This window comes from Balaenoptera physalus (genome assembly GCF_965194825.1).
Source record: "Balaenoptera physalus genome assembly, chromosome: X".
Lineage (NCBI taxonomy): Eukaryota > Metazoa > Chordata > Mammalia > Artiodactyla > Balaenopteridae > Balaenoptera > Balaenoptera physalus.
The window spans coordinates 93,363,194-93,379,271 of NC_138903.1; the positions used below are offsets into that span (position 1 = coordinate 93,363,194).

At 35.6% G+C, this 16,078-nt stretch overlaps 1 protein-coding gene across 4 annotated transcripts in view; it reads left to right on the forward strand.

Annotated features, from left to right (window-relative positions):
- Window positions 1-16,078, forward strand: part of IL1RAPL2 (interleukin 1 receptor accessory protein like 2) — a 1,100,174-nt gene that overhangs the window by 805,400 nt on the left and 278,696 nt on the right. For all 4 annotated transcript variants that reach the window (XM_082447592.1, XM_082447591.1, XM_082447594.1 and 1 more), the window contains one exon: window positions 9,815-9,889. In XM_082447592.1, the coding sequence (XP_082303718.1) occupies window positions 9,815-9,889 (75 nt within the window). The remainder of the gene's footprint in view (window positions 1-9,814; window positions 9,890-16,078) is intronic.

The window sequence follows — 16,078 nt, forward strand, 5'->3', positions numbered from 1 at the left end:
ATAGCAAGGGCAAATTAACGTTGCAAATGGATTTACGATTGCTAATCATGTGACTATAAAATGGGGAAATTAATCTTAATTATCAAAATGAGCCCAATATAATCACAAGCGTTGTTAAAAGTAGAAGAGGGAGGCAGAAGAGAAGGTTGGTATGATGTAATGTGGGAAGGACTCAACCTATTGATACAATTGCTGGCTTTGTAGATGGAAGAAGACCAAGCACCAAGGAATGTGGGCAGCCTCTATAAGCTGGAAAAGGAAAGGAAATAAATTGTCCCCTAAGGCCTCAGAAAAGGACACAGCTTTGCCAGCACCTTGATTTTAGTCCAGTAAGATCCACGTCAGAATTCTGACGTCTTAAACTATAAGATAATAATAAATGTGTTGTTTTAAACCACTAAGTTTGTGGTAACTTGTTATAATAGCAAGAAAAACTAAAATAGACAATTTCCTCTTTTTGTCAGCCATTTGTACATGCCTATCTCTCATACTAGATTAACCCTTTTTATATGACTCCACATGTTGTTCAAATTTGTGCTTTACATCCCCAACTCCAGCACAGACACATACACTATTTAGTACAGTAACTTTCTATAATAGAACTATAAACATTTGTTAACTGATTGAAAGAATGAATGACACCAAATAATCCAAATTGAATTTTCATCCCACTCTTTGACTTGTAGAATTGTATAGATACAGTAAAAGGTATTCAGTCAATTCATCCCCAAATTCCACTAATTATATAAGTATTTTCTGAGATGCTTATATGGAAACAAGATATGCTTTGAATAAAAGAAACAGAGTCTTAAATCAAAAAACAAGGAAAAGGGGTAACAGTATAGAGTAGTGTCTATGAGCTCAAACTCAAGAGCCAAATAGACTTAGGTTGATTCCTGGACCCATAATGTATTTATCAGCAATGTGACTTTAGGCAAGTCACTTAATCTCACTGAGCCTCAATTGTCTCATCTGTCAAATGTTGATAATGTTAGGACCTACCTCGTGTATTGTCGTGAGGATTTAATGATGGAATGAATGTAAAAGAGCTTGGCATGGAATGCATGCTTAGTCAATGTTAGCCATGGTGCAGCAGCAAGGATATTGATCTTTAATTCAGGAAACATGGGTTTTAGTCTTCTGTTTTATCACTAATTTGCGATATGATGTTCAGAAAATCCTTTCATTTTCTAGCTTTCAGTTTCTTCATCTTTCAAAATAGCCAGATGAATTAGACAAATATGAGCCTGTCTTGCTCTAAAATTATCCATCCCAGAGTATCTTATTATATTCTTAAGCATAACTATCGGGGCCAAATTTCTAGAATCTGACAGATCAGTAACAACAGAAGCCAATGAGGATCTTGATGCAAGTTGAAAATTGATCTATCTTATAAAGATACACAATGGAATACTATTTAGCTGTGAGAAAGAAGGAAATCTTGCCATTTGTGCCACCATAGATGGACCTGGAGGGCACTGTGCTAAGTGAAATAATTCAGACAAGAAAAATACTGCATGACATCACTTATACATGGAATCTAAAAAAGCTGAACTCATAGAAACAGAGACTGGTATGGTGGTTACCAGGGGCTGGAAGGTGGGAAAAATAAGGCAATGTTGGTCAAAGAGTACAAACTTCTTGTTAGAAGATGAATAAGTTCTAGGGATCTAATACACAGCATGGTGATTATAATGAACATTACTGTTGTATATACTTGAAAGCTGCTAAGAGAGTAGACCTTAAATGTTCTCACCACAAAAAAGAAATTATAGTTATGTGACCTGATGGAGGTATTAGTTAGCTATATGGTGGTAATTGTATTGCAATATATGTGTGTCAAATCAACAGATTGTATACCGTAAACTTACACAATGTTATATGTCAATTATATTTCAATAAAGCTGAAAATAATTAAAACTGATCTATCTTCTATGTGTAACCTCTCATTGTTTTAGTGTTAACTATATCCCAAGTTCTGTGTGGAACTCAGAAGTACACTATCTCAGGTAACTTATTTGATAGTAACCACATTTGGAATGTGTTAGACATCAACATTTAAGTGCCCAGAGAGTACTATTTTATAGAGAGAAGGCAAAAATCTTTCTTGAGGGGGAAAAGGCAAAAGTGAAGAAAAAGCATGTTCTGTGAAGAGAGAGAGAAAAAAAAAACTACCATCACAACCTCTGTTTAAGTTTCCATTTCCCCCAAGGTTGTTTTCTTTTCAAGTTTGAAGAAGTTGTTTTATGTCTGGGCGGATTTGTGCTGAATAAACATTGTTCTCTCCAGAGAACGGCCCTGTGTCAAATGGCATCAAGAAGAAATTGCCCTGCCTTTATGCTCAAGCTTTCCCAAAGCTCATGCATTGCTCAAAACTCAAATATTAGTGGAAATAAATATGGAATCTAGAGGAAAGGGCACCTCAGGGCAACTTCACAGCACCCCTGAGCATTCAGGACCCTCAAGGCACATCCATTGAATTGCAAGGCAGCACAGAGTCTTTGAGCCAGATGCCCAGAGCAGTTGCTAGCAAGATCCTGAGCTGTGCAGGGGCAATGGCCTGGTAGGTTGCCCAGCACTTCCCTGGCAGCTTAGCATCTGCCTGTTAAAGGATCACCTATTGATTCAAAGAAAATACCTGACTTTATGTTTTAAATAAAGACAAATACTTGGAATGGCTTTAAATTATGGTAGGAGTATTTTAATTCAACTAGAATGTATTTGTATTAAAAAGCAATTTAATCCTATGAATATTACCTCCTGTCTGTTTGACTCCATGTTTCTCAATAATTTTATCTTTCAAATACACGCATGAGGAACATGAGCCACCACCATCAATAGTAGTGACTTACTAAAGGAAATTATTCTTAGTCAGTAGTAGGGAGGTGTGGGAGACACGTATCTAAATATCCAAAGGTTGAGCCACCAGTGGTTTAAAACAAATCTCCAAATGACTCTTGGAATCACTGGCTTGATTTTATTTTCCGACCCCATCTCAGCCTTTCTACTATAGTTGGAACACCTAGAGAATCCATATTCTTTTTGGATGGAATTAATAGACAAATAATATATGTCAGTCTGCCTCCTCCTGTTTTATTTATTTATTTATTTGAATTTTATTTTATTGTTTTTTTTTATACAGCAGGTTCTTATTAGTTGGGATTGGGATTGACATATACACAATAATATGTATAAAATGGATAACTAATAAGAACCCCTCCTGTTTTAAATGTGGTAGATATATTAGAGTTTTGGTGGAGAAAATATTTATAAAAAATTAATTGCTATAGTGCTTAGTTGATGGAGGTAGTAACAGGCTGAAGTGAAAACAAGACTTGACTTTTAATGAACATTGATGTATTTTTAAATTTAAACTATGCTGGGCTCTCTTTCCTAAGATATGTTAAGAAGTGGAGAAATCACTCATAATAATGCTGGTTGGAATCTTGAGGAAAATAACTGTATCTGTCTTCATTAACTTCTGCTGAAGCCCAGCCTGTCTGTTGACCAACACCAATGTGAAGACAGGAGTAAAGAGAAGGGTCCTGGGGCCAATTATATGCCTGCTGTTTAACCCCCTACTAAGGAATAAAGCCTGCCCTTCCACATTTCCAGACAATCCTTCAAAAGCAACTAGCCTTAGGAGAGGAGATTCAGATACCTTAAGTTCATTCTAAGGTTTAAATTGCAGAGATTTCTTTGCAGTGAGTTTTGATTAGAGAGACACAACACTGGGTGTCTAAAAGCAGGCTGGAGAAGAAACTCCTCTGAAGTAAGGTACACAAAACGAGGAAGCTTAGGGCAAAGGAGACACATTATATCTAAGACTGATCCTGTTTGGGTTTATAAGTTTGGAGGATTAAAGATAATATTAAATAATCATATTTATTGTATATTTTTTTCCTGAATGATCACCTAAATTAGGGGATTCTCAGCTTAGTAATCCTAGAAATGAAATATTCACAGTATATGGGACTTTATATTCACTAAGTAGCCAGTAAAATATGTGCCTCATAATTCAGAATTAGGAAGTCTCTAATGTTAATTCAGAAAGAGATATTCCTTTCCAAGAAATAATAATGCTTATGATGTTTCCAGAACTCAGCAATTTCTGGATTCATTCTGTGTTCAATTTATGAAATCTTGAAACTAGTCGACTACTTTGGCTAGACTTGGATAATCTCCCTTCATGATTACAGGAAACCTTTAAGGATATTAACAAGATCCCTGACTCTCCCTAGATCTAATTTGCTTAGTAAGGACCTCCATTTCCTTTTCCCATGTGAAGACTATTCCCAAGTCTTCTTTCTGAAGATCTTTGGTTCCCTCAGAACATCAGAGAACCTAAGTTTCCTGCAGGACAGTGGTTCTCAACCTGGGGTGATTTTGCTCCCCAGGGGCATTTGCCAATATCTGGAGATATTTTTGGGTTTTACAACTGGGGGAAGGTGCTACTAGCATTTAGTGGGTAGAGGCCAGGGATGCTGTTAAACATCCTACAATGCACAAGACAGCCACCTACAAGAGAGAATTATCTGGCACTGAAAATTAATATTGCTGAGGTTGTGAAATCCTGCTTTAGGGAGATTCTTGTTTTCCTCAGTGTATGCATGCAGTCTTGGCTAGGGCTGGAGTTAAAAACTTATCCATTCAGCCTCTCTTTCCTGGAATTTTGAATCTTGATCAAAGTGACACAAGGACAGAAAACAAGATACAACACAATAAGACAGAACAAATTAAACAAACATACACACACACACACACACACACACACACACACACACAAACCAGTTGGAGTGAATTCAGTCCTATGATGGGATCAAGATGAAATTGTTGTGCAGTCCCTTTTGCCTGTACATCTAGACCTAGCCTGGTTTCTTTCCTGTATCTAAACTTAGTTCCCCAGACATCCTGTCCATCCTTGAGACATCCTTCTGATAAATTCCCTTTTTGCTTAAATTAGCAAGACTGTCTTTCTGTTCCTTGTAACCTAAGAACCCTATTGGAAGCACCCATTTTTAGAGAAACAATACAATGGGAAAATAATTTGAAAATTGTGTTTATTTGTTCCACAGTGTCAGACACTACCTTGATTGTTGGGTTATGTGAGACATGATTCTTGTCATCTAGGAACTTCAAAATCTAGTTAGGGAGACTAGATATACCCATATAAGGTGAAGTTTAATTTGTTTTCAAAGCAATGTATGCTGTGAACCAACTGAGTGGTTCAAAGAAATAGTAAATGCTTTAGGATTTCAGAGAGAGGAAAGGTTTGTTTGGGCTTTTATTAGGGAAGGTTTTCTGGAGGACGTTGAACTTACTTAAACTGACTTTTGGAAGATAGATAGGACTTGGGATAGCAAAAAGGAAGGGGAAGGTCTTAGACACTGCGGGCATGGTGAGATCAGACATTACTCATTTCAGATTCCTCTTTTACAAGCTCCTTGACTTTGGGAAAGTTATTTGTAAAATGTAATATAAAATGCCTTAGAACAGGGCCTAGCACACAGCAGATACTAAATAAATGATAACTAAGGCAACTATTATTATTTGTCTCTAAGCTTAGGGAAAGTGTTTAAGCCAAGATGCAGAGTTGGAAATTAATGCAATGTCTAAATAAGGAAAGTAACTTGGCCAAACAAAGCACAGATAAAGTAGAAGAGTGGGTAAGAAGACAGGAAGGCTTTTTTTAAGGCTATATCATGACTGCCTTTATGTTTACACCTGACAGGTTCAGATTTTATCCTCTTGTAAATGTAGGGGACATTGGGAGATTTTGTATGGTTAAATGTTGTGGTGAAAATAATGATTTTGGAATGTGATTTCAGTGCTGATACGTTGAATGGATTTGGAGAGATCCATTTCATTGACCTTAACATACACATTTCATAATGTCTTCATTCCTAGAAATTAAATAGCTACTTTGTGATTCTACTGGGTTCATACACTTAGTGTCCTTTGCATCAAGCTGTCCTTCTATTCCCTTCCACTTGGCTTGCTAGCAAGTCTAATTAAAGAGACAAATCAACAAAAGAGGACAATGACACTTGTAATAACTGTATGTAACACTTAGGCAATATAGTCACATAAATTGATTTATTCAAACAGTTAATTCTACTGATTTCTTATACTAACTTCATAGAAATTTACCAATCATTTCAGTCAAATCAATTGATCTGGTTGTATAGGTAGACACACCTTTGCCTGCAATAGGAAAGAAAGAGCTAATTTGGACATTCTTCTCAGGAAAGTTAGTGTTGAACATATAAAACCTAGTTTTAGGAAGAAGCAGGCAGTAACAGTCATAGCTTCACTAGCACATTAAGACTAATACCATGGTCTACTCAGTAGAGCAATTATAGTTAAGGATAATTAAACATAAGCAGCTACAGAGGGAAATGCAGGGAGGAATTGTGGACTGAAATGTTAGTACCAAACTGCATCCTTTGCTCTCATTCTTTCAATCAAAGCATGAAGCTTGAGCAGAAAATTGAAAGACTAGCTCAGACCCCAGTTAATCCCTCTAGGGGTCCAGGATAAGTTTTCTAATAAAATTGTAAATCTCCACTGTGTTGTTCATGGGGTCTAGTATTGACAGTTCTCCCCTTCATTTCCCAAACAGTAACTGTGATTTTCAGATGAGATTTTTTTAAAAAGAAGAAAAATGAAATGAGCTTGCCTACTCATGGCAGCATGTGCTCTAGCTAATCTGCAAATGCTATAATTATGCTGGGCGCTGATAGATTTGTCTCTGGGCTGGTGGTCAGGATCCAGATGAACTGCTGCAGCTCCTGCTTTATCATCACAAATGTTTTGCACTTCTTGGCAATTCCCAGGCCTAGACATGATATTGGAATTTAATGAGGTTCCACGCCCATACATCCCACTGGGATGCATTAGGATAAGTGTAAGTTCATCTCCTTTCATTCATGAGTTTAGGGAAAAAAATGTATGTGCATGGAATGTTCTACAGAAACCGTGTTTCAGCTGGCTGTTTGCCACAAAGCCGCTCCCACTGGCCTGGGAACCTAAGCTTAATTAGTTTGTAGTCAAAGAGGCTAAAACCATTGATTCAGTACTGAGCATTTTTACCTCTTTCCTGCCTACAACTTATATCTATCTTCCTATCCATTCTGCATATAGGGGCTTTTGGTCGCAAGGGGGCACCAAATGAGACAATGCAAGCTTCATTTAGCTTCATCTCTAAGGTGGCCATAATTGTAACTATCTTCCTTACCTTCCAAGGTCATTGTGTAGATCACATGAACTAATGTATCTGAAAGCACCTTAAAAATTATGAACCACCTGTAAACATAAGGCACTTAAAATTATCATTAATATTAATAAGTTTTAGTAATTGACATTTAACAATAATAAAATCAGAGTAAATATATCCATAGTCCATGGCAGGAGGTAAGGATGGGGGGCAACAATGACTCCAAATTCATATCCTGATGAAAGTAAGACAAGATATTCATCTTTGAGCATTAAATACATTACCTACAGTTACTTCCCACCTACCAATTAATACATTTACAGGCAAGACATATTTGAAAATAATACTAAGAACAGTTTCCAGCAATCTAAGTGTCTATAATCTGGATGTGTAAGGCAAATTGACAATAATTATGCCAAGTAACCAAAATGATTCTTTTATAAATAAAATGTAGGTGGCTGGACTTTTAAAATTTTTATTCATGTTTTGAATACACAGTATATGCATGTTGTTCAAAATGTACAACAGGTATACAGTGAAAATTAAATCTTCCTCTGCTGGCCAGTACCGCCCTAACCCAACCTCACCCACCACTATTCCCCAGTCACCTAGTTCCTCTCCTCAAAGGAAATCACTGTTATGAGTTTCACATGTATCCATTCAGAAATATTCCACTTGTACAAGTAGATATATATGCACAGCACATGTGCATGCACACACACACACATATATATTTTTTACACAAAGGATAGTATACTGTGCACACTGTTTGGAACCTTGCTTTTTCATTGAATAGTCTATCTTGGAGATATTTCATAATAGATGTACAGATTTACCTAATTCTTTTAAGTAGATGTATCATAATCTATCATTATATGGAAGTAACATAATATTATTTAACCAGCCTCCTACTGATGGATATTTTGGTAGTTCTCAATGTTTTGCTATTACAAACGATAGCAAACAACAAAACTGAACATCTGTTGTGACTGGATTTTGAATACAAATATTTAAATTTTGTTTAAAAGCATATCCTTTATATTTCAAATAATATTTAAATATTGATATAAGGTTATTAAGAGTAACTGAAATATTGAAGAAATGAAGACTATAGATATTGTATTTGTGTGTTTGCCTGTATTATGCCAAAATTAGCTTAGTTAGAAAAATATATCATTCAATTCCATAAGGACAAGGTGCGTTACAGGCCATCAATAAAGATTTGTTGGAAAAATGAGAACAAGTCACTAAAATTTTTCCTTAACAGTTTGGATATCAGGAAGATAAAGCTAATGTTATGTAAAGCTCTGTCCTGTTGCATTTGTTTGTTATCAACAATTATTTTGGGAATATCACCAAATTTGTATATTTCCCTAACCTTCCCTATCATGTGATCAACTTTTGTTTCTCTCTTTCTCTTCTAAATATCTTTGCAAATATGAGATGAACTTCTCTCAGATCGGCACAGAATTCCTAAACCAGTCAATTAACAATGGGTTAATGATTATCTCTTTCGTGCCCAGCTCTATTCTATGTCTCTTGTGAATTACAAAGACTTATAAAACATTTCCCCTTGATAGGTAAGAGTCTAGTTGGATAGTTGAAGTAGGGCATAAATACGGGAACAAGTAAAAGGAACTCAGGGTATAAATAATAGCTTCATATAAGGTTTGTCATAAAGCATTTTATATCAGTGTGCCAAGTCCTGACACTTCTTTCTTCTAGGTGCCTCTCTAAGTTCTACCTCTATTCCTCGATTTGTGTTATTAATTTTTCTTGCATTTCTTATTCCTTACTCTGCCTTTCCAAATCTTCTCCATTCCTTAAGGTCTGTGTGGAGACTCATTTCCTTAATAAAACTTTGCCCGACCCTGACAACAAATATTGACCTCTCCTTTCTCCATTCCTTTACCACATATAGCCTTATAGCTGAAATGCTACGATTTTATTTTTACTAAATTGTATTCTTTGTTCATCTATTTTCATGTGCTAATTCTGTGTTCGTAGTCCTAGATTATATATTGAAGGCAAAGATAAATATTTTACTTCTTTTCCCTTAGCACTTAGCATAGGACTTAGTGGACAAAAGATGCTCAATCAGTATTTTTGATCATTTATCCTAATGAAGGTACCAGTGTTTTATCATATTGTTTTAGAGATTGAGGTGGGGAGTGAGGGATGATTCAGAGGTATAGAAGGTTCAGTCCACCAGAAATGTCCATTAGGGTTATATTTCACTAAGAATATTTAGTACCACAAAGTGGGTATGAAGATTTAATGTTTATATGATTATACTTTTAAAATCTGTATTTCTTTACACTCACAAGCTTATAAAACCACTCAAAATAGACCATTCATTTGATCTTGTTGGAAAGTGTAGCTGTCAAAGTGGCCTATTCACAGTGAATCAGTGGTGCTCTAAATGTGCTGGGAAGTGGAGATTGTATGGATAGAGTAACAGCTCAAGTAGGAACACTGTCTAGTAAATGTTTACGTACTCTCAAGTCTACAAACATTAAATATCATACACGATAGAATCTTTCTCATCCTGTAATTTATCTCAATTTTTCCATTACCTTCTTTCATTTTCTCTTCTAGCTTTACTCACAGACAAACCTCCCAAGCCATTGTTCCCCATGGAGAATCAGCCAAGTGTTATAGATGTCCAGCTGGGTAAGTCTCCTTCTGGGAATAATAGGTCCTAAACTTCCTCTCTGTTAACAGATGGGGAAAATTGCATGAACCAGGAAAGGTTTATTGCTACTGTCATTACATGCAAATCAATTTGTGTCTGTTCATTTATAACCCTGGAGTTCATTGCAATAGCAGTTTAAGGAAATGAGTTTGTATTGCATCAAGGAATGGTAATACTAAGTGGTTACACTGGGTATTAAGTGTGCTGTAGGACAGAGCTTTTTAACTCTGTGATTGATAGATTCCTGGGTGTCATGAATTGGTGATTGGTACAGAAAACTTTTCATGCTTATCAGTCCCAAATTTTTATTTAGAGAGCATTAGCTCCTGGAGAACAAGCACTTTTTTAAAATAAAAGAGCCCCTCAGTACAGACTTTAAAACGATCTGATAATATTATTTCCAATGGCACAATCCAGGGCTATTTAAAACTTGTTTTCAGGTTGAGAGCCTAAATATTTATGAACCATCTGGAGTAGGAAAAAATAACAAGTTGATTTATGGGTGCTAGTGCTGTTTTACAGATTCAAAGACACAGGGTGTTGAGTCTCCTTTTTGAGTCTCCTGCCACTAAACGTTATATTTCAAGAAATTTAAGCTTGAAACTCAGAGGTCTGCTAGTGTCTCTTTCAAACCACGGCCTTTACTCTAAACTACATTCTTTAACATCTGTGAGCTTTCACCTATCTTGGGTTTTATTCTATTCTTCAGTTCTAATAATTTCTTCAATTCTAAACAAGAGAACTGGGTAAATATGCTGGCAACGTATTAGTCATACTTTGGGCATATGACATTGAAATATGTGACCAGTGGTACCTACCAATTATATAGCTAAGGAAGACGAATTGGCCCCAATATTTCAGTCACTTCGGAAGTTTTTGACTCAACTTTTGATCTTTCCAATACAACCTGGATTGTTAGAGACTTATTTCTATCTTAAAAATAAGTGAGAGAATATTACATTCCTAAGAGCTTGTTCACTTTTTAAGAATGAAATATAACACATTATAGTTAATGCAGCCTAGTAGTATGAGTACCAGAGTTAAGTATTTTAAAACAAAAAGAAAATAATAAACATGTTGTCAAGAGTAAGCTGTGAAAATGGTGAATATTTTGTCGATAATGTTGAAGATTAGACTATGGCTGTCTCCCCACCACTTGTATATTATTTTGCAGAGTCATCACATTTTGTTAAAGCCAAATCTAGATGTGCTGACACACTCTTTCAGTAAGTTTTATATACTCACATCTTTCCATCCACACTGATATAAAATACCTCGAGGGTACTCTGGTTTGCCAGGGGTTACATGAAGCCATAAGATGATCTTGTATCATTTGTTGAAGATTTAACAAATGATAAGTTGCTAAGTGAATGCGTTATTTTTATATGAAAACATAAACTAAGGAGTAGCAAGCAAAATTCACACAACTATTTCAATTAAAACATGACTAAATTTTGTGTTTGTGGCCCCTAGGGGGATACTTCTCCTCTGCCATTAAGCAAACTTCAACAGAAAAGTGTGAGGAGTGTTGCTGTAAAGTAAGGAGGGAGACCCTTGTAGGGAGTAAATTTCATTCAGATTCACTGGGTGTCACACTTGTCTGTTCTATTCAGGACATCTCTAATAGAACAGAGATGTGTGCTTTTTATAAATATGTATTCCAACATAGGTATGTATACCAAAAAAGCTCACCAACACCACCCTGTAAAATCATTAAAGTAATTTGCTTCCAATTTACATTAGATGCAAGGCTGAACTTTTCAGTTTTTAGTTTGTTACACAATTTGGAAACAACTTTATTGACAGAAAGATGGAGACCTGCCCATTTTTCATTCCAGAAAGGCTGTTTCTCCAAGATGCTAAATCGACCGTGTAATTCAGAGAAAGAAAAACAAAATCACTTAAACAAGATCTTTGGCATTTCAAGGAGCACATGACTGGTTAATTTTAAGTGATTTTAACTTTTCCACAGATTTATTTAGTACTGTTTATTCACAACTGGAAATCATTTTGTAATTTACTCATACCTCAATAGTAAGGTGATGTTAGAAGCACTATAAATGCCAGAGAGCTCTTCAGTGTTGGTGGGGGCTCTTCAGTCAGAATGATGAGGGCTTAGAAACCCTAGACATAAAAATGAGCTAGAGAAAGATAACTGTGGTGATTGGACATCCCTGTCTATATCTTGAAAACTTTTAGAATTAAGTAAGTTCTCAAAACTTCTAGAAATTATTTTACTTCATTTTTTACAGTTTACCAAGCACATGCAGTTTTACACATCCTTAAACTAGAACTAAAATGAGGACTACCCAAAATACAACAATCCAATCTAAATGGCTAAGCACATTACCAAGTTCAGTTTTGTCAAATCCCAATATTTGAAAATTTGGGATAACATTGTAGTGGATTAAAGTTAGCCCCAGATTTTCTCCTATTCCTACCATCTAAACATAGTTTCTCATTCCCCTCCCCTTGAATCTGGTTGGCCTAGGATATACTTGACCAATAGAGTATGGTAGAAATGATATTCTGAGATGTTGGAGGTTGGGTCAAAAGAAATCTTGTAATTTCTCCTTGGATCTCTTGGTCTGGTCTGAAACTACCATGCTGTGAGAAACTCAAGCCACATGTAGAGACCCTAGAGGTTGAGATGCCATGTGGAGAAAGAAAGGCCAATAAAACACCAAGGCACCAGACATGTGAGTGTAAGAACCCATGTTGGAAGTGGATCCTCCAGTCCCAGATGCCCTGACCTATGCCATGTAGTTCAGAGATAAACCACTGAGCTGAACTCTTCCTAGATTTCTGACCCAAAAATTCATAATGAAAAACAAAAAAAAAAGGGTTATCACTAGTCACTAAGCTAGGTATAGTTTGTTAAACAATAGATACCTGGAACAAACATTAATTAATTTTCTCTAGAACATTTTGAATTCCATTTTACCCATGAACAAGAGTCTCATGCAGGCATTTTATGCCAAGTTAGAAATATTGTAGGAAATATTTGAGTATCAGCTTCAAGACAGTTTTAGAAAACATGACCTAGAATTATTACTTATGTGTTTGTTTGAGGGTTGCACTCAGTTATCAGTTCTGCACATTTGTAAAGGCAATCCAGTAAATGAATATTTTCAGTTCAGATGAACACTTTTTAGTGCATGGAGTTGGCATCAGTAGAGATATTTTGTTGTGTCTCTAGAGGAAAATAAACATCTTGACTTTCTCTCTCCTATAGTGTAATCCATTAGTCATCCACAAGGTTATAGAAATTTACATACTTTTTGCTGACATAGTGATGACAGTTTGGTTGTTGCTAAATTGTGTTCACACTATAATGCTGAAAGAAGATTAATCTTAACAAGTAACTATATATTTTGAGATGATAAACATGTTCTTAACAAAATAATATTAAAATTATTGTTCTCACAAAGCAAGCCTATTCAGCTAAAGCTGCCTGTGGTAATGTATGAAATATAAAGATAAAAGAAATGTATAAAACACACACACAAATTCAATCTGGCCCTATTACCTTCCATTTATTTTCTCCCTCTGAAAGTAAATTTAACTTTAAATTTGATGAAACAATCTTTGTTGTACCAGGGCTAATTATGTTTCTGGCAGTTGAAAAGGAATATATTTTCAGTAGTTTTATAAGAAAAAATAACACTGCATCACAGTATATTAATTTATATTGTACTTTAATATGAAATTATTAAAGCATCATAGTGATATCTGCCCCACTTGAAATGTGTTGATGCTAGGTAGACTCTCTTTTGGATACTGCTTTTTTTATAGAACACAAATGCATGCTTTACAAACTGTAACAGACTCCTAGAAACTTTGAAAAAGCCATGAACAAATGTGGATGAAAAGATTTGAGATCTGACATTTCATTTCAGTTAATGGTGAATTTGGAAATGTGCCCTGTTCTTCTCATTGATGATGATAACTATTTTTCCTGGGAGTTTCCTAAGACTTAAACTACCAGTCAGTGTTATGCATAAAATAAATATACCAGAAAGAAATAGAAAACATGAACAGACCAATCACAAGCACTGAAATTGAAACTGTGATTAAAAATTTTCCAACAAACAAAAGCCCAGGGCCACATGGCTTCACAGGTGAATTCTATCAAACACTTAGAGAAGAGCTAACACATCCTTCTCAACCTCTTCCAAAATGTAGGAGAGGGAGGAATACTCCCAAACTCATTTTACGAGGCCACCATCATCCTAATAACAAAACCAGAAAGAAAGAAAACTACAGGCCAATACCACTGACGAACATAGATGCAAAAATCCTCAAAATAATACTAGCAAACAGAATCCCACAGCACATTAAAAGGATCATACACCATGATCAAGTGGGATTCATCCCAGGAATGCAAGGATTCTTCAATATATGCAAATCAATCAATGTGATAAACCATATTAACAAATTGAAGGAGAAAAAACATATGATCATCTCAATAGATGCATAAAAAGCTCTCGACAAAGCTCAACACCCATTTATGATTAAAATCCTCCAGAAAGTAGGCATAGAGGGAACTTACCTCAACATAATAAAGGCCATATATGACAAACCCACAGCCAACATTGTTCTCAATGGTGAAAAACTGAAACCATTTCCTCTAAGATCAGGAAAAAGACGAGGTTGTCCACCCTCACCACTATTATTCAACATAGTTTTGGAAGTTTTAGCCACAGCAATCAGAGAAGAAAAAGAAATAAAAGGAATCCAAATCAGAAAAGAAGAAGTAAAATTGTCACTGTTTGCAGATGACATGATACTCTACATAGAGAATCCTAAAGATGCTACCAGAAAACTCCTAGAGCTAATCAATGAATTTGGTAAAGTAGCAGGATACAAAATTAATGCCCAGAAATCTCTTGCATTCCTATACACTAATGATGAAAAATCTGAAAGAGAAATTAAGGAAACATTCCCATTTATCATTGCAACAAAAAGGATAAAATAACTAGGAATCAGCCTACCTAAGGAGACAAAAGACCTGTATGCAGAAAATTATAAGACACTGATGAAAGAAATCAAAGATGATACAAACAGATGGAGAGATATACCATGTTCTTGGATTGGAAGAATCAACATTGTGAAAATGACTATACTACCCAAAACAATCTACAGGTTCAATTCAATCCCTATTAAACTATTAAGGGCATTTTTCACAGAACTAGACCAAATAATTTTACAATTTTTATGGAAACCCAAAGGACCCCGAATAGCCAAAGCAATCTTGAGAAAGAAAAACGGAGCTGGAGGAATCAGGCTCCCTGACTTCAGACTATACTACAAAGCTACAGTCATCAAGATAATATGGTACTGGCACAAAAACAGAAATACAGATCAGTGGGACAGGATAGGAAGCCCAGAGATAAACCCACACACATATGGTCACCTTATCTTTGACAAAGGAGGCAAGAATATACAATGGAGAAAAGACAGCTTCTTCAATAAGTGGTGCTGGGAAAACTGGACAGCTACATGTAAAAGAATGAAATTAGAACACTTCCTAACACCATACAGAAAAATAAATTCAAAATGGATTACAGATCTAAATGTAAGGCCAGACACTATCAAACTCTTACAGGAAAATATAGGCAGAACACTCTATGACATAAATCACAGCAAGATCCTTTTGACCCACCTCCTAGAGAAATGGAAATAAAAACAAAAATAAACAAATGGGACCTAATGAAACTTAAAAGCTTTTGCACAGCCAAGGAAAAAATAAACAAGACAGAAAGACAACCCTCAGAATGGGAGAAAATATTTGCAAATGAAGCAACTGACAAAGAATTAATCTCCAAAATATACAAGCAGCTAATGCAGTTCAATATCAAAAAAACAAACAATGCAATCCAAAAATAGGTGGAAGACCTAAATAGACATTTCTCCACAGAAGATATACAGATTGCCAACAAACACATGAAAGGATGCTCAACATCACTAATCGTTAGAGAAATGCAAATCAAAACTGCAATGAGGTATCAGGTCACACCGGTCAGAATGGCTATCCTCAGAAAATCTACAAACAATAAATGCTGGAGAGGGTGTGGACAAAAGGGAACCCTCTTGCACTGTTGGTGGGAATGTAAATTGATACAGCCACTATGGAGAACAATATGGAAGTTCCTTAAAACACTAAA